The 17,755-nt window shown below is 41.6% G+C and overlaps 2 protein-coding genes across 4 annotated transcripts; one reads left to right on the plus strand and one right to left on the minus strand.

Moving 5' to 3' along the window:
• Positions 1-2,943: 2,943 nt before the first annotated feature.
• Positions 2,944-7,436, minus strand: LOC109642503 (uncharacterized). Its single transcript, XM_069516882.1, has 10 exons — positions 7,426-7,436; positions 6,338-6,399; positions 6,222-6,248; positions 6,107-6,139; positions 5,854-5,886; positions 5,241-5,273; positions 4,841-4,873; positions 4,723-4,752; positions 4,587-4,628; positions 2,944-3,934 (listed from the first exon to the last, which is right to left on the minus strand). The coding sequence occupies exons 1-10, from the start codon at positions 7,434-7,436 to the stop codon at positions 3,681-3,683; spliced, it is 558 nt and encodes a 185-aa protein (XP_069372983.1). The 3' UTR covers positions 2,944-3,680.
• Positions 7,437-11,396: 3,960 nt separating this feature from the next.
• On the plus strand, positions 11,397-15,899 carry rnmt (RNA (guanine-7-) methyltransferase). 3 transcript variants are annotated; one of them, XR_011239585.1, is made up of 11 exons: positions 11,397-11,528; positions 12,476-12,598; positions 12,684-12,813; positions 12,954-13,079; positions 13,692-13,807; positions 13,926-14,107; positions 14,231-14,395; positions 14,531-14,707; positions 15,012-15,113; positions 15,280-15,313; positions 15,734-15,899. XR_011239585.1 is itself a non-coding variant. In XM_020107319.2 (11 exons), the coding sequence occupies exons 2-11, from the start codon at positions 12,482-12,484 to the stop codon at positions 15,769-15,771; spliced, it is 1,128 nt and encodes a 375-aa protein (XP_019962878.1). In that variant the 5' UTR covers positions 11,397-11,528; positions 12,476-12,481; the 3' UTR covers positions 15,772-15,899. The 3 variants fall into 3 exon arrangements, 2 of the variants coding, with proteins under 2 accessions (XP_019962878.1, XP_069372679.1); XM_020107319.2 differs by having other exon boundaries at positions 14,590-14,707; XM_069516578.1 differs by lacking the exon at positions 11,397-11,528 and adding an exon at positions 11,541-12,079 and having other exon boundaries at positions 14,590-14,707.
• Positions 15,900-17,755: the final 1,856 nt, after the last annotated feature.

Consider the following 17,755-nt stretch of genomic DNA (forward strand, 5'->3'; position numbering starts at 1 on the left):
AACAGTAACAAGGAAATAAAATTAGATTAAAAAGAACAAGAGTCGGAGCTGAGTTAGTGTTGGTAGTGTTGTTAGCGTTGTTAGCGTTGTTAGTGTTGTGTCTCCGAGTGAAGACGGTTTACAGCCTCTCGACAAAGACTCTCCTGCATCAACGTGACCAACACTTCACTTGTGTTGTCTTACAGTGAGACTGAAGCTAAAACTGGTTCCTGGAATTCCTTTCAAACATTGAGTATGTGGCTCTGGTGTGTGTGATGAGTGTGTGTCTCTGGTGTGTGTGATGAGTGTGTGTCTCTGGTGTGTGTGATGAGTGTGTGTCTCTGGTGTGTGTGATGAGTGTGTGTCTCTGGTGTGTGTGTTGTTTTTGCTGTGTTTCCTTGTATGTGACAGTTTCTGGGAAATCACATCACTGAACAAGAAACTTTTCTTCTGTTGTTTTCTTTAACTCAACACAAACAACTTCCTGCTTGTACTTGTAGAATTGTCCAGATTTAAAAACACAAACGTTTTACAGAGAAATGAAACGCTGAGAATATTTGATCAATGATGATTCTTAAAGGAAACTTATCTGATAAACATTAATAATAGTAAATAATAATGATAATTAAGGAGAACATCAGGATAAATGAAATAAAAAGCATCGCACACAGAACAAATAAACCAAAACAAAGCAGGTGTGAGCTGAAGAGCAGAAGTTATTTACTTATGTTTATTTTAAAATCCTGGAAATGAAAATAGCTGTTGAAGCAAAGTCCCTTCATCCAGGTGACGTCAGCAGTTTTCCAAACAAACTCCCCAAGAGTCAACTTCACAGCTCAGGAGAGAATCCGTCCATGGTGGTGTGGATCTGAAGGTCCCGAATCCACCAAGGATGTTAGTTAACTAAGTGAAAACTAACTAACTAACTAACTAACTAAGTCAGTCAGTCAGTCAGAGTCAGTGTTTTTCATTTCAGGTGTTACAGATGTCTTATTGTTACAGATGTTACAGATGTTAGTTCACACTAACTGACCATGTGAAGAGTCTTTTTAAAGTGAACTCAGATTCTCGTCTGTTTGATAAAAACTGAGCAAAACGAGCAGAAAGTTCAACTGAGGACAGAAAACACTGAAATAAATCAGTTGCTGCTAATGTGTGTGTGAAAGTGTGTGAATGTGTGTGTGTGTGTGTGTGAAAGTGTGTGAATGTGTGTGTGTGTGTGTGTGTGTGTGTGTGTTTGTGATTGTGGCGTGTGTGTGTGTGTGTGAGCATGCAAATAGCCTCTAATTGGGGCAGTGTATTCACTTCATCGAATGAATCACTGCAACAACAGGAGTCTTTTCCAAAGTCTCAGTTTAACTCTCAACTGCCTGTTCAAATAAACTTTATTAACCTGACCGTCACTGAACATGAGCACAAGTAAAATAACAAGAAACAAGAAGGTTGATGGAAGAAAAAAAAATACACACACACACACACACACACAGACAGACAGACACACAACTTCAGAGGACATTACATTGTTTTCCTGGAGACGAACTGGAACCTTAACGAGTTATTGCTTACTTAACTCCCCATAATGACTGGTATATACATTTAGGTAACACACAACATGAGTAATACCTAGACCAGACACACACTCACACTCACGCCCAAAACTGAAACAAAAAGACCTTGAGTGCCCCCTGGTGGCTGGATGCAGTAGAGGCCTCCATGTTAGCAGATGGGACAGGAGCCAAACAAGAAAAATCAAAGTAGACATGTTTGTCAAAGATGTTTCTGTCATTTCAGCTCGTTCTCATCTCACTGATGTTTGTTCAAGTGTTTTTGATCACTTTGGTTTGAATCAGTTATTTGAAGAAATAAAATCAGGCTGAGATGTCATGATTGACAGCTGAGACTCACTCAGGATTGGTCGAGCAGCAGCTCCAACCCACAATCACTCCTGCACATAATCTGACTCCAAATGACATCATCACCACAAGATGGCAGCATTAATTTCTGACATGTTCTGGTTTCACTTCTGGAGGAAGTGGAGACGTGTCCTTGTCTGACTTGTTTCTGTGTCGGTGACCCAGAGATTGACCAGCTGTTGTGTCTGAGACCCAAAAGGTGCAGGGAGAGAGAGTGTCTGTGGTTGACACTGAATTCTAAACCTTTTTCATTTCCTAACTGGGATCTATCAAATATGCTAATATGGCTCACCTGTGTCTGAGCTTCACAGCGCCACCTGCTGCTGAGGAGCCTTTTCCAGCTGCTGAGCTCCTAACCCTAACCCACAAGTTGGCAGGATTGGCTTATTTGGTGTTTGGTTTCTATTTCACTGCTGTACACCGGGTCCTCAGTAGTTAGTTTCGTTCCCTCTCATGAACCTCATGTTATGAAATGACAGTAAATCTTCTTAAATCTTGTGACATCACAACCGCTGAATGTTTGAATCTACTTCTCAACTACTTGTTCAGGGTTAAGAACAGTGGATGTTGCACCTTGGAAAGATCTATGACACAAACTGTGATATGTGGATATGAGACAAATAAAATCTGATTGACTGAATATTCAGCCATGGTGTCGACTCCTTATTTCACTCAAAATATGCCTTTAATCCTACAGAACGAAAGGGGACGTACTGACTTGATGGTCTGATAGACTGACGGGTGACGGGTTGTACCGGGGAGGGGGGTCCTCTGATTGGTGGAAGCCTCTACATAAGTTTTAGCTGATGAAACATGGTGTTTGTAAAGTTAATTCATCTGATGCACAGCTCGAGGGATCCTCTAAGTGTTTTCAGTTTAACTTTATTAAAATACAACAAAAGAAGAAAAACAGAACGTGTGTAGATGATGTGGATGAAATTTTTCAGCTACAGTCCAGAAGATATGAATGAAGAAAATAAAACATAAAACAGATGAACTGAAGAGATGTAATACTCAGAGGTCTGCAGGAGTCCAGGGGACGAAGTCAAAATCAATGAAAAATATATTTAATTTCAGCTTTGATTTCAGAAACTGTCAGGGAATAAAATCATTGTTTCAACTTCAAATTCAATTTCACATTTGTTGTTTGAGATATGAAGGTGTCTAAACATGCTCTACTAATAAAGTTTGAATACAACCCCTGGATCCTGGATCCCTGTAATCGATCTGGTCAACCAATCAGACGACAGATTAGTTGAACCAATCAGATGGCTCGGTGTAGAAGGTGAACATGTGTGAATCTGTCTGTGTCACTTTTGTAATAGATTACATGTTCGTACACCCGGGACATACCGCCGACGTCAGCTGACAGAGCATCCTCACGGAGTTTACCTCAGATGACCTCATCAATGATAAACATGTGACCTCATCATCTGGAGCAGTGAAGGACCAAAACAAATCATTTATTTTAGCTACGGCACTGATATTTTAGGGGTCGTGTTAAAAAATTGGGGAGACACTGGATAAAAACGAAAATTCTAAATGTAATTTGACCTTTATAAGTATCTGCTGACAATGAGAGATGTGAGGAGCTACGTCAGCGAGTTGGAGCCTCACACAGGAAGTGATGTCACTGCGACCTGTCCACCAAATGTTGGCTAAATGAAAACCAGGAGGTTTGACACACGTGATGCAGGCGGAATGTCCCAGGTATTTGCCTACATGCATGTTGTATGTGTGTGTGTGTTACTGTGTGTGTTAAAGGAGTGTGTGTTACTGTGTTGTATATTAAATCTGGCGGCGGTTGGTCCTGGATCTCCTCTTTGATGTTCGATTCCTCACCAGAGCTTTGGGCTGAGGAATGATTGGCTGAGACGGGAGGGCGGGGCTTTGGATGACACGGACGGGGCTGATGGGAAGATGGGCGGGGCTCTGGTGGACGTGGGGGGGTGGCTGTTGTGGTTTAGGGGGGCTCTGAGGTTTGGCCAAGCGTGAGCTGAACTTTTTCCTCCCTCTCTCCTCGGACTCTGAGCTTTTGTCCTCTGCAAGAAAATAAAATTGAAAACATGGAATCAGATCAAAAGAAACTAGTAAAAACATGAATTCTGATCAAAAGACACTATTGAAAACATGGATTTCAGATCAAAGGATACTATTGAAAACATCAATTCAGATCAAAAGACACTATTGAAAACATCAATTCAGATCAAAGGACACTATTGAAAACATCAATTCAGATCAAAAGACGCAAGTGAAAACATGGATTCAGATCAAAAGACACTATTGAAAACATGAATTCAGATCAAAGGACACTATTGAAAACATGAATTCAGATCAAAAGACACTATTGAAAACATGAATTCAGATCAAAGGACACTATTGAAAACATCAATTCAGATCAAAAGACACTATTGAAAACATGAATTCTGATCAAAGGACACTATTGAAAACATCAATTCAGATCAAAAGACACTATTGAAAACATGAATTCTGATCAAAGGACACTATTGAAAACATCAATTCAGATCAAAGGACACTATTGAAAACATGAATTCTGATCAAAGGACACTATTGAAAACATCAATTCAGATAAAAAGAAACTAGTGAAAACTATTCAGATCAAAAGACCCAAGTGAAAACATCTCTTGTTAAAGTGTTTGTGTGACATTGTGAGATGTGTTGTACTGTTCTGACCGTCTGTGTCCTCCACGCTGTTTGTAGCAGCTGCAGCAGGTTCTGCAATCAATCAATCAATCAATCCATTAATCGTCAATCAAACAATCAATCAATCAATCAATCAATAAGTAAGAGGTTGAAGAAAATAACTTACCAGGAGCTGTCACCTGATTGGCTGCTGGAGCTTCAAACAACAACACATAAAGCATAATTAATGGACGATGAGAACAAACAAAAAAATGAATGAATTAGTATTAACATTGTATTTTTACCATCTGCTGTTTCTGTGCTGGAGCTGCTGGTGTCTGCAAAATATCAACACAATTCACTCTATGATCCCATAAACACACATGAACATATGACACACACATGAACACATGACACACACATGAACACATGGCACACACATGGACATATGACACACACAGGCACATGAACACAGGACACATGAGCACATGAACACACACGTGAACACACACGTGAACACATGACAAACACATGAACACACATAACTCACATTAACACATGAACAGGTGAGCTGGTGTACAGCTGAACATGTCAGTGGTTCAACATGTGAACATGTCAGTGATTTTACATGTGAACATGTCAGTGGTTGAACATGTGAACATGTCAGTGGTTGAATATGTGAACATGTCATCGTCATATTCTTACCTGAAGGTCCTCCTCCTACATACTGAGCTCCATCTAAAAACAGCGGAGACTGATTTTAAACATCTGGAGAATCTTCAAACACACCTGGCTAATAATGAGGATGGAAAACCGCTCTCTGATTGGTTGATGGACATTACGGCCATAACCCAGCCATGATAAATGTGCCTGAGAACAAACCTTTGACGCATTCATGAAGTTGACCAGTAGATGTCAGCGTATCACAGGTAACCTCAGTCTCTCCAGAAGCTGAAAGTCACTTTGACACTTCTCCACATTTTAAATCTATTGAATCTTCAGCATGTTGATAGATTTTTTTTTACATTTCCTGGGGATCGACCAATAAGATATCCTGAACTCTATGAACAGTTATTTTAAGCTTCACGTGTTTGGTCTGTATTTATCTGTTACACCAGATTCAACATGTTTTCTTTTCTGTCAGCAGCTGAGTTACTGTGTGTGTGTGTGTGTGTTAAACTGTTGTTAAACTGAGGGGAGCTGCAGTTTCAGCAAAGAATTCTTTGTTTATCACAGAACATTACACTCTGTGCTCACACTTCATATCATATCCACATTATTCGTGTTAGAAGATACAGCAGAGTTTTCAGAGTCTTACCGAGCTGATCAGGAGAGATGATGTTCATACTCTCTGAAAAAACAACAACAGTCAGAACTGAAGATGATGCTGTTTGTATCTGATGAACTCTGTAAACTGATCATGTGACAATATTCCAGAAATAACCTGAGTAAACATTTAGTTTGTGTACAAGTTAAACATTTGAATCAGTAGGAGGTTGTGTCTCTCGGGTGTTGACTGATTTGATTTGATCAAGGTGTTCTGCAGGGAAATATTCTAAGTCTGGACTCACCTGTGGGAGCTTCATCAGATGTAGAATCTTTATCTAACAGGGAAGACAGAAACCGGTGAGACAACAGACAGGTCCAATACATCAACCAGAGATCAGAGACAGATGTGTGCTTTACCTGTTGACGTGGCGTGTAGTCCAATATCTGCAAACACAAAACAGACACAGTACCTGTCAATCACACTGGGATTTATCAAGGAGAACAGATATTGATCAGATGATTTTAAATCGAACCGTTAGAGTCCAGGTCTCCATCCACCAGCAAGACGAACAGAGAGAACACAAGCGCAACGTTCCTGCAACACAAACACAACCATAATTATTGTATATAAAGACGATCACTCACTGTATATAAAGATGATCACTGACTGTATATAAAGACGATCACTCACTGTATATAAAGATGATCACTGACTGTATATAAAGACCATCACTGACTGTATATAAAGATGATCACTGACTGTATATAAAGACCATCACTGACTGTATATAAAGATGATCACTGACTGTATATAAAGATGATCACTGACTGTATATAAAGACCATCACTGACTGTATATAAAGACGATCACTGACTGTATATAAAGACCATCACTCACTGTATATAAAGACCATCACTGACTGTATATAAAGACGATCACTGACTGTATATAAAGATGATCACTGACTGTATATAAAGACCATCACTGACTGTATATAAAGACGATCACTGACTATATATAAAGATGATCACTGACTGTATATAAAGACCATCACTGACTGTATATAAAGATGATCACTGACTGTATATAAAGACGATCACTGACTGTATATAAAGACCATCACTGACTGTATATAAAGACCATCACTGACTGTATATAAAGACGATCACTGACTGTATATAAAGATGATCACTGACTGTATATAAAGATGATCACTGACTGTATATAAAGATGATCACTGACTATTTATAAAGACGATCACTGACTGTATATAAATCGAGGTCCCGTCCACATTATGCACTTTCCTGAGTCAGTCTCAGTTGTAACTGATCAGAAACACTTGAACAAACATCAGTGAGATAAGAACGACCTGAAAAGACAAAAACATCTTTGACAAACATTTATTTCACGTCTGCTTTGATTTTTTAGTTTGGTCCATGTACCGTCTTCTAACATGGAGGAGGTTTATGACCTGTACTGCAGTCAGCCACCAGGGGGGGATTGAGATGTTTTGGCTTCACTTAAGGGAGCCATCATGTCGTCCATCTTTATTTACAGTCTGTGATATTAACACATGTTAACACAGTGAAAATGAAACTTAACCACAGAGAGAAGACATACCTGGTGAACATGATGCAGTGATGCCCGTCAGGTGATGGTCAGTGCGACAGGTAGGTCAGATGGTCAGACAGGTGATGGTTCAGTTCTTCAGGAATCTTCTGGTCTGAGCTTCAGAGCGTCAGCGGTGGTTTATATATCTGCCTAAATGTCACCGCCACAGAGGACGGACCACAGAGAGAGGGTGTTCACTGTGTGTGTGTGTGTGTGTGTCTGTGCGTCACTGTGTGTGACATTGTGTGTGTCTCTATCCTCTTGTCATCACTTTGTGTTTGTTAGATATTATAAGAACAATACACTCACATTTAATTGTAAATATTGTATAAATAAAGTATAATTATTTTCATCATATTCACATATTAGAAATATTTGTACACAGATGTGGTCAGAGTAAAACTCTGATTGTGTAAAAGCGTCTTTACGTCCTCACAGTTCAGGGAATCCCCCTCCAACAATCACACAGTGATTCATTAGCAGCAGGTCGAGTTTCAGCAGAATCAGATCCACCTGATAGAACCTGGAGAACAATCAGAGCAGAACAATGACGCTGCTGCTGGAACCTGAACCTCCACTGATCCACTACACACCAGAACCAGCAGGAGAACACTCACACAGGTTGACTCTGAGAATCACTGACTTACTGAGTCTGTCGCTGTGGAAACATCCAATCAGAAACAAGGTCTTAAGGTTAAAGTGTTGGTCAGTGAGTCGATAACAGAAACATCAGTTCAGTTCAACATGCTACTGTCATGTGTGTCACTGTGTGTGTGTGTGTGTGTGTGTGTGTGTGTGTGTGTGTGAATGTATGTGTGTGTGTGTGTGTTTCAATGTGTTTGTGTGTGTGTGTGTGTGTGTGAATGTATGTGTGTGTGTGTGTGTTTCAATGTGTTTGTGTGTGTGTGTGTGTGTGTGTGCGTGTGTGTGTGTGTGTGTGTGTGTGTGTGTGAATGTATGTGTGTGTTTCAATGTGTTTGTGTGTGTGTGTGTGTGTCAATGTGTGTGTGTGTGTGTGTGTGCGTGTGTGTGTGTGTGTGTGTGTGTGTCAATGTGTGTGTGTGTGTGTGTGTGCGTGTGTGTGTGTGTGTGTGTGTGTGTGCGTGTGTGTGTGTGTGTGTGTGTGTGTGCACTTTTGCAATAAACGCAGGTGGAATGGTTTCTGTCCCTGGAGATCCCCCCCCCCACACACACACATACACACACCCACACAGTGATAATGGTGGGGGGCAATGGGGGGATTGGAGGCGTATTGGGGGGGTTGTGTGGTATTTGAGTATCAAAGCCTCTTCTGTCTGAAAACGTCTTTCTGTGTAAACGGAGTCGGTTGAATGGTTGAAGAAGCTTTTTCAGGCGGCGCTGCTTCATTCAGCCGAAGCTTTGAAACACGGTAAGGTCAGATTTACATGTTTATAGAGCTTCCATCCATTAATCAGTCCATCCATCCTTTCATCCCTTCATCCTTCTGTCTCCACGAGGGCGTCCCACAGGAGGGAGAATGGACCTGGAGCAGAGGACGACGCTAAAATAACGTCTCTGAACACAATGTTGGCTTAAAACAAGTTTTAAAAATGTTCTGTGAGCGTAGGTCATAGGAAGTGCATACAGGACATACAGGAAGTAAAGACATTAGCTGTGTTCCAAATCCAGAAGCTGCTTTTGAAGACAGATTCCATGGCTAGTCCGTCTAGTCGGTCCCTTCTCAAGGTTTCTTCAAAAGACAAATGAATCCTTCCATCCCTGAGCGACGAAGGATTCAACCAATCCAAGCTAACGAACTAGCTATATGTGGGTGGTGGAGACCAAGCGAAGTAGCTAATAGTGCAATGTCAGAAAAGATGACGCGAACTGTTGTCTGTTGACCTGACCTCTAATCTGCTCAGCTTTCTCAGCCTTTGCAGTCTACGAAGGCAACGCCTGTGAGGAATGAGGCCCCTGAGCTTGGACCCACCTAGTTTGTGAGGTCAGTCCATGGACTTCACAAACACTTGAGCTGTTGCCAGATTCAGGGGCCGAATCATTCAGAGAGAGTCGACCTCACAACGATGGGCTTTCTCGTGTAGAAGTCTACTTCAACCACGGCGGAGAACCGACATGATGATCTTACAAGGAACGCGACGTCTGAGGTGTTTTCTTTTCATTAAAGTGAAGACTTCAGACTGGTATTGTTTTTCTGGATTCCTGCGAGGTTAACTGAAGATAAGTCTAGACTGCGAGGGTTCGGCTGGACGGTGGCGAGCCTGAGCGTCTGCCAACACAGTAATAAGTCTCATCTCTCAGATCGCCATCAGCAGGAGGAATTACAGACATACCAGACAGGATCATTGTATGAAACTGATCCAGGATCAGCTGATATGAAACTAAAGCGCGCTGCGTCTGTCTGCATCAATTCATCTTGGTTTCCAAACACCAGCATGAACCTGAACCCTCACATGGTGACGCTGATGAGTCGGTGTGAAGGAGAGCAGGTGGATCATAGAGACGCTGTCGTCTCTTCAGATCAGCTGTGTTTTAGAGTTAACACTTTACTTTAGGATTCATTAAAAAAACAGAACAACCCAGATGAGACAGAAACTGTGTCTCGGTTCAGATGCTGCATCCTTCTGAAGAAACATTTAAAGGCTGAAGGTGACACAGCAGCGAGGCACAGCTTTACCATTTCTTTCATTTCAGGTAGTTCTCACCACACTGATGTTTGTTCAGGTGTTTCCTGTGAGATGGTTCCTTTCCTGGATATTGTGGCTTCATTTCTGGATAATGGGAGGAAGTGGAGACATGTTTTCTATCTTTATTTACAGTTTGTATTTGGAACACGGATTGTTCCTTTAATTCACTCTCCAGTTGCAAAGTTAAAGAAAGAACTTGAATCAGTGTCAGAGTTAAGTTTTGTTAATATTCACTTTAATAAACACAAATTATCCTCAGAATAACACATTTCTGTACGTTTTGAATGTGTCGTCAGACGTCACTGCTGCGTTGACTGTCATCAGGTGTGTGAAGCTCCAGACAGTGATTGACATGTGTCAGTGAAAACATCAGGATCCAGTGTGAATCCAGCTCCAGGTTTTAATGTTCATATAAACCATGTTCATAAAACTGCTGCTGAGATATGCTAAGCTAGTTAGCATTTGCAGGGTTTTAGATTTGTTTTCAGAGCAGCTGCTGAGGAGAAATAGTGAAAATACTAAATGATCGTTGGTTATAATCAGTTTTTTACATTCCCAGATGAATATGTCCAGTTAGATATGAGTGAGTTCATCTCTAACACAGTCATAATAATTGATCAATGATGCATCTGTAAGAACTTTGTTGTCATAGTTTTAACTCAGGTTTGATTTCAGCTGTAGTTTCTGTATTTTGTTTTTGACGTATTTCTCAGTCAGTTGTTTATTTAGAGGAAGAACTTTTAAATCTGAATAAACTTCATGACACAAACAGAGAAACATTATTGACAGACTCACAGCGCCACCTGTTGGTCCGTTACTGTCACGTCACTGTTCAAAACATCTAGTTCACGCTGTAAAAACCATCCTGTCAGAAACCCTGTTAAAACACTTTTATTCAAAAGTCCCTTCAACTTAACTATTTCACAATGTCATTACATCATTGTCTTTTACTTTATTGTTGTACTATTTTACACATTTCTCTATATTTATTTGTCTTATTTTTCTATTTCAACTAATTTTTTCATTTTCATACAGATGAATTCTCTTTATTTATTCGACTCTTTTTAATCTCTTTTATTTTGCTTGAAAATAGATTCACATTGTGTTTCCTGAGTTGAAGTTGAAGTTGTTAATAAATGTCCCTGTGCGTGAAACATGATTTACAAATACAACTTCCTTGCTTACCTATTCTTGGAGCGTATACTAATGTGTATGTCTGGTTTGATTTCTCTCTGAAAGGTCGTACAGGAGGTTTCTAGTTGGTTTGTGATTGTATGACTTCGTGAGTAGCTTCATTACATCGTGTTGTTTGTTTTAGTGGGAGAGAGAAAACAACCGAGTCGGAGTTTGACATTTCCGACGCGTCATGAACGCAGCCTCAACGGCACGGAGATGTGACGTAGGATAACCGGAAGCTGCTCAGAGCGCGTGCGCCGGTCCTGCACCGTGAGTCCATTGTTGTTGTTTTGTGTTTTCGTGAAAACTCCACCGGTAACGGATCCTTTCACCGTTTGTCTCCGGTCACGTGACGCGTTCTCCCGTGACACGAGCCTACGGTGACTTCCGGTTCTTCTCAGACCGAAAACACGCGTCTCATTTGACTTCAGGAGCTGTTAGCATGCTAGCTGCTAACGTTAGCAGTGGAAACGCAGTAGATGGTGGTAGTAGTAGTTCTCCTTCAGCTCCTGAGAACTGAGTACAAGTATTCACAGTCTGTACCTGCATTTAAGTACTTATACTTCAACCCGTTTAAAATACTCCACTGCAAGTAAAAGTCCTGCATCCAGAACCTTTGTTACGTCATCAGCTAAATGAATTCCAAGTAGATGTGCTGCAGTAAAAGTTTTACTATGTTTGTGTATTCACTTCACTGCAGCGTTGATGTGAATGTTGAGATTGAGCTCCTGTAAAATACTTCATATGCTGTCGTGTAGTTTCATCTGCGAGCTAACAGCGAGCTCCACCAATCAGAGGCGTCGCTGCTACAGCTGAGGATTGTGGGTAGTGTAGTTCTCCTTGACACCCTTGAATGAAACATGTTTTTTTTTCATATCACACGAACCTGTGAGAACAAAACATGGTTTCACTTTCTCGTCACTTGAAATATTCTGGTTGATTATCAAAATGATTTTTACTTCTTGAACCAAACTGTCGAGTTGTATTGTATCGTTTCAACAGACACGCCTCTTTATCGTAGAGTTAGTGTGATACTTTTGACGATATCACGTTTGTTTCATCAAGATCCAAAACGTATTCTCTGAGCAATCAAAGGAAATGATCAAAGAACGTCTTGTGGATCCTGAGCTGTTGAGACGACAGCAAGGAGGCGGAGACTCGCCATCCATCTTTATTTACAGTCCGTGTTGCTCTGAGTCGTGTTTGTGTGTTTTCAGAGAACGATGGATCTTCAGGCAACAGAAACTGTGAAGGGGAGGGGAGAAGGGGAGGAAAGAGGGAGAAAGAGGAGACATGAGGAAGAGGAGGACAAAGAAGAGACCTCATCCACCAGGAAGAAGGTACGTCCACTGACTTGATGGGTGGAGATTTGATAGGTTGTCGGTGGAAGGTGTTGATGGTGTGTGTGTGGTATTGGTCCGTCAGGTGGCGGATCACAGTTTGAAGGTGGCCAGTCACTACAACCGTCTACAGGAAGTGGGTCTGGCTGCGAGAAGTCAAAGCAGAATCTTCTTCATGAGGAACTTCAACAACTGGCTGAAGAGCGTCCTGATCGGTAACTGATCAATAAACAATAATCAGTTCATCAGCACTAGATATGATATCAGTCGTCACTGACTCCTCATCCATCGTAGTTATTATTTTATCGTTGAGAGAAACACGTGGATTTACTACAGTTGATTGTTTGACTGACAGGTGAGATCCTGGAGCAGGTGCGAGGGGCGGGCTCTCGGCAGGTGTCTGTGTTGGATCTGGGCTGCGGGAAAGGAGGAGACCTTCTGAAGTGGAGGAGGGGAGGAATCAGTCACCTGGTCTGTGCAGGTAATCAGATATTATGGATTCACATCACTAACGCCTCCTGATGACATGTTGTCAGGTGCATCCTCACCCGTTCCTCCGCTGTTTGCTCCTTCACCTCCTCCACACGTTACTGTGACATCACAGACAGGAAGTTACCTGGGTCATTGGTTTATCTTTATTACATAACATTTCATTTGGCCGACACTTTTATCCAAAGCGACTCACATCAGTGCATCAACCATGAGGCAACAAACCAGAACAACAAGAAACACGTAAGTACAATGTTTTATTTCTCACCTGTGAACCTTCCCCCGACTGACTGAATCACACTACTGTCTGTTACCAGTAGATGGCGCACTAGGTTTGCAACTCTCATCCATATTTAAATTGAAGCTATTAGAGATCATCCTTGTTTTCAAAGGTCATGTCACAGAGTGTTAGATTTTATATTTAGTTTTCTCAGAAGGAGAAAGTATCTCAGACGCCGCAGAGGTCTGATCCCCGTCCGTCACAAGGTTTTTTTGTCCGTCATCTCGATCCTGAGTTCAGATCACATTCACAATCAACATGTTGCACTTTTTGTGTCGTATTCATTAAAAAGCAGAAGGAATCAATAATTCATTTAATTTTCAGACATAGCTGGAGTGTCTGTGGAGCAATGTCAGAGTCGTTATGAAGAGATGAAGAGGAAAAGTCACGTTAACGAGAAAATCTTCAGCGCTCAGTTCATCACCGCCGACTGTGCCAAGGTAGAACCACGACAAAGATCAGTTTATCTGTGCACTGAGCTAGAATTAGAACACGTAGATTTCTTTACATACCTGCCTGTAGAGATGTGACCGTGACTCCTCTGACGTCCGTGTGCAGGAGGTTCTGTCCGAGAAGCTCGACGACCCGAAGCTGATGTTTGACATCTGCAGCTGTCAGTTTGTGTATCATTACTCGTTTGAGAGCGAACAGAAGGCGAACGTGATGCTGAGAAACGCCTGCGAGCGTCTGAAACCTGGTGGTTACTTCATCGGAACCACGCCAGACGCCTTCGAACTTGTGTAAGAACAAGAAAGTTTTCTAACTGGACCGTGTTTGTCCTGCTGCAGCTTCACTGGAGATCGTCAGAAAACCAACAAAGTCTAGATTTGTAACATCAGTGTGTCTCCTCTTCTCCTTTGCAGTAAACGTTTGGAGGCGTCGGACTCTCTGTCGTTTGGTAACGAGGTTTTCAAAGTCTCTTTTCAGTCCAAAGGTTCGTACCCTCTGTTCGGGTGTCAGTATCACTTCAGCCTCGAGGACGTGGTGGACGTTCCAGAGTTCCTCGTCTACTTTCCTCTTCTTGAACAGTAAGATCATGAAATGAATGCAGAAGCTGTTTTTTTGAGGCCACAGCGCCTGCGTCCTGTTTGCGCAGCTGCAATAATGAATAATGACCATCAAGAATCAAACGTAAGACCTCTGCAATCACTCTGCTCACTCAGCAGCACACGCTCTAATGCAGAAACTCTACTGTTGCTCTGCTTCTCCTCACCTGTGTCAGCATGGCCAAACGCTACAACATGCGTCTGGTGCTGAAGCAAAGGTTCTCCGAGTTTTCTGAGGAGAAGGTGAAGAAGGAGCATCACCGCAGCCTCATGATGAAAATGATGGCACTGGAGGTAAAACCATCAATTATCATTAACAAGCACAGGCTGAGTGAGGAAAATGTGAACAAGTCCGCAACCTTTAGGCTTTAATTCAAGATTTCACAGTCTGTCGTTTTTATTGAGGTGTTAAATCTAATTTTTTTCTAATTTTGACCAAAGATTAAGTGATTCGGGTCACGTGACCTCATGATTCTGATGATTCTGGGCTCCTTGGTATTTAACCAGTTCTCTGTCACTGGAGCGTCAGTCACTTTCTTGTCAGTGATAAAATCTTCAATCAAATATTTGTCTACATTTCAAAGTGTTTTATTTTCAGCCGTTTCCCTGTGAGGACGGAGGTCGACAGGCTACAGACACCAAAGGAGAGTACTGCCATGCTAAAGAGCACTGCAGCAGCACTGGAGTCAAACTACCACTGGTGAGAGAGCTTGTTCTCACAGGGTCTGACGAACGAGATTAAAACAATGAGACGACAAAGTGAAATAAAGCAGCAGCTACGTTTTGTTCATATTAATGTTTTATAACCAGACATCTGATGAAACTGACTCCAGCTCAGTGTCTGACACAGTTTGTGTTTTTTGCAGGGAACTCTGAGCAGATCTGAGTGGGAAGCAACCAGTAAGTTTCTCTATTAACTTCACTGTTCAAAAACATCGGACCTGCAAATGAACCTGGTTCATACGATTGTGACATTTAGATTTGTAAGAATAAAAAAACAACATGAAGTAGTATTTGATGTTCTGTAAATAAAGATGGACGATGCCTCTCCTCCAGAAAAATGGCGTTTTTGATGTCATGTGCAGCCAGAGGCAGGGTTTATAACCTTTACTGCAGCCAGCCACCAGGGGGTGATCCAGGTGATTGGCGTCACTTTGAAAGTCGTCATGTCGTCCATCTTTATTTATGGTTTCTAGTTTCAGCAAGGTGAACGCTCTTTAAAATGTTAAAGAAAGTGAACAAACGAAAGCTGAAAGACGACAAACCTTGGTGGACGAATGATCACGTGAAACGTTGATGTGTCCTCTGCTTCCTGTCCAGGTATCTACCTGGTGTTCGTCTTCCAGAAGATGTCCTGACGATGAAAACGTGAACTCACCTGCTGCTGCCTCCGCAGCTGTTGTCCATGTTGTGTTTTCTTTTTGATAAAGTATGAACTGTTTGGGTTTGTTGAAATGAATAAGAATAAACTTTAAAGTCAGAAGAATGTGATTTGTGCAGTGACGTGATGTGAATGTCTCCATCACTACGACACAGCTTCACCAACAAGTTCCACAAAATATCGTGTCTGTGTAACTGGTTTCAAATCACCATAGAAACACACGTTTATTTGAGACGCCTAATACACACGTTAGAATATATGTATATATGTATATGTGTATATATATATATATATATATATCTGTAACTTAATAATAATAAAGAGTAGAACAAATACGATCGATCACCAAAACAACATTATTGAATATAAAATGATCGGGATGTCACATGACAGGTGTGACCTTTGACCTGAGATCAGGAGGCTGCGACTCATGAGTCAAAAATAAGAATAAAGCTGAAAAAAAATGTTTACTAAAGAGGAGGAGTCAGAGACCAGGACACTTGAAAACCTCTGTCGTCATGGTTACATTAATGAGGTTGTCGAGGAGCGGTTCAATCACATGACAACACTTCAGCCATATTTGAATTCCTTAGTGCCCGCAGTAGAGACGTGACACCCGGGGACACCTCAGCAGCCACTTCACCTGTGGTCCGGCCAATTAGACGACGAGGATCACGTTTGGTTTCCATTACAGGAATCCTCTGCGTACAATCGAGGTCAGACAATCATCAAGGCGTTCCAAGGTGAAGGCAACAGCCACCTTAGAATTAATGAGAAATGTAATTAGCATTTGATTAGAGCAGACAAAAGACCGTGTACATACAGAACAGGGTGGAAGCACACGCCTATACTTACAGCTGACACCACCCACATTCTTTCAGGAACACACTGACCTGACCTTTAAGGCGACGCCCCGATAGGGGAGCGGCTACTGTACCCTACACTTGTCGTGTGTGGATATTGAACATGTGTGTGGTTATTGAACATGAGGTGAGTGAGATAAAGAAGGTAAACAGATGTGCAGATGTTTGTTAGTCATGAGTTGACGACACGTTAAGGTGCGTGACGACCTGCTGGTAGAAACTGGAACTGTTCTGTGTGAAGGTGCCACAGGCGGCCGGGGTCATGAAGCTCAGCAGAGTTCAGGACGTCTCTGGAGACGATGCGATGCTTTAGAGGTTTAGTTCACTGGTGGTGGGGCACCGCCCACTCTTGATTAGAGGGTGTTAACCTTTTCATATTTCTAAATATATACGTCACAAACTGTCGGCACCATTGACGCCGAAAGGTCTGCGACGGTTTGAAACACTAGGTGGCGTAATGAGCCATGTTCAACTCATGAATGTAGATTTTTTGAATGAATGTGGTTTAACTGTGAAAAGTTTAAAACCAACATTAATGTGTTTTATCAACAAACACTCATATGTTTTAGTTTATAATTTAAAAACAGTTGAACGTTGAATTAGATAATGTATCTCTGAGGTGTTTAAGGCCGAGTATTAGAACCTCTGTTTTAAGTTTAAAAAGAGTAAATTACAGCTCATCCAGGTTTTTATGTCTTTGAGACACGAAGTTTAGTTCATTACACTCTTCTGGTGTAGAGTGTTTCCTCATAGTGTTTCTCAGTGGAAGCATATATAATGAGAATAAAACTGGGCCGAGCACAGAACCCTGTGGAACACCGTGGTTAACTTTGGTGCGCACAGATGGCATCATTTATTTACTCAAATTGAAATGGATCTGATAAATAGAATTTAAATAAGTTTAGGGAGGTTCCTTTGACGCTAATGAACTGTTCTAGTGTCTGTAATAAAACGATGATCAATAGTGTTGAATGCTGCACTGAGATCTAACAGGACGAGGACAGACACAAACATCTGGAGCTATGAGAAGGTCGTTAGTGACTTTGTCTCCGTGCTGTGATGAGTTCTAACACTGAAAGTCTTCACATGACTTTTCTG

Source organism: Paralichthys olivaceus, chromosome 20, assembly GCF_024713975.1.
Source record: "Paralichthys olivaceus isolate ysfri-2021 chromosome 20, ASM2471397v2, whole genome shotgun sequence".
Lineage (NCBI taxonomy): Eukaryota > Metazoa > Chordata > Actinopteri > Pleuronectiformes > Paralichthyidae > Paralichthys > Paralichthys olivaceus.

Bases quoted from the DNA above. Each gene is read 5' to 3' on its own strand.
- LOC109642503 (XM_069516882.1), bottom strand. The intron at 5,274-5,853 runs GTAAGACTCTGA...CGCTGTTTTTAG, and splicing joins CATCTCTCCTGATCAGCTCG to ATGGAGCTCAGTATGTAGGA. The intron at 4,629-4,722 runs GTAAGTTATTTT...GATTGATTGCAG, and splicing joins CAATCAGGTGACAGCTCCTG to AACCTGCTGCAGCTGCTACA.
- rnmt (XM_020107319.2), top strand. From the start codon at position 12,482: ATGGATCTTCAGGCAACAGAAACTGTGAAGGGGAGGGGAGAAGGGGAG. The intron at 12,599-12,683 runs GTACGTCCACTG...TTGGTCCGTCAG, and splicing joins CCTCATCCACCAGGAAGAAG to GTGGCGGATCACAGTTTGAA. The intron at 13,808-13,925 runs GTAGAACCACGA...GTCCGTGTGCAG, and splicing joins TCACCGCCGACTGTGCCAAG to GAGGTTCTGTCCGAGAAGCT.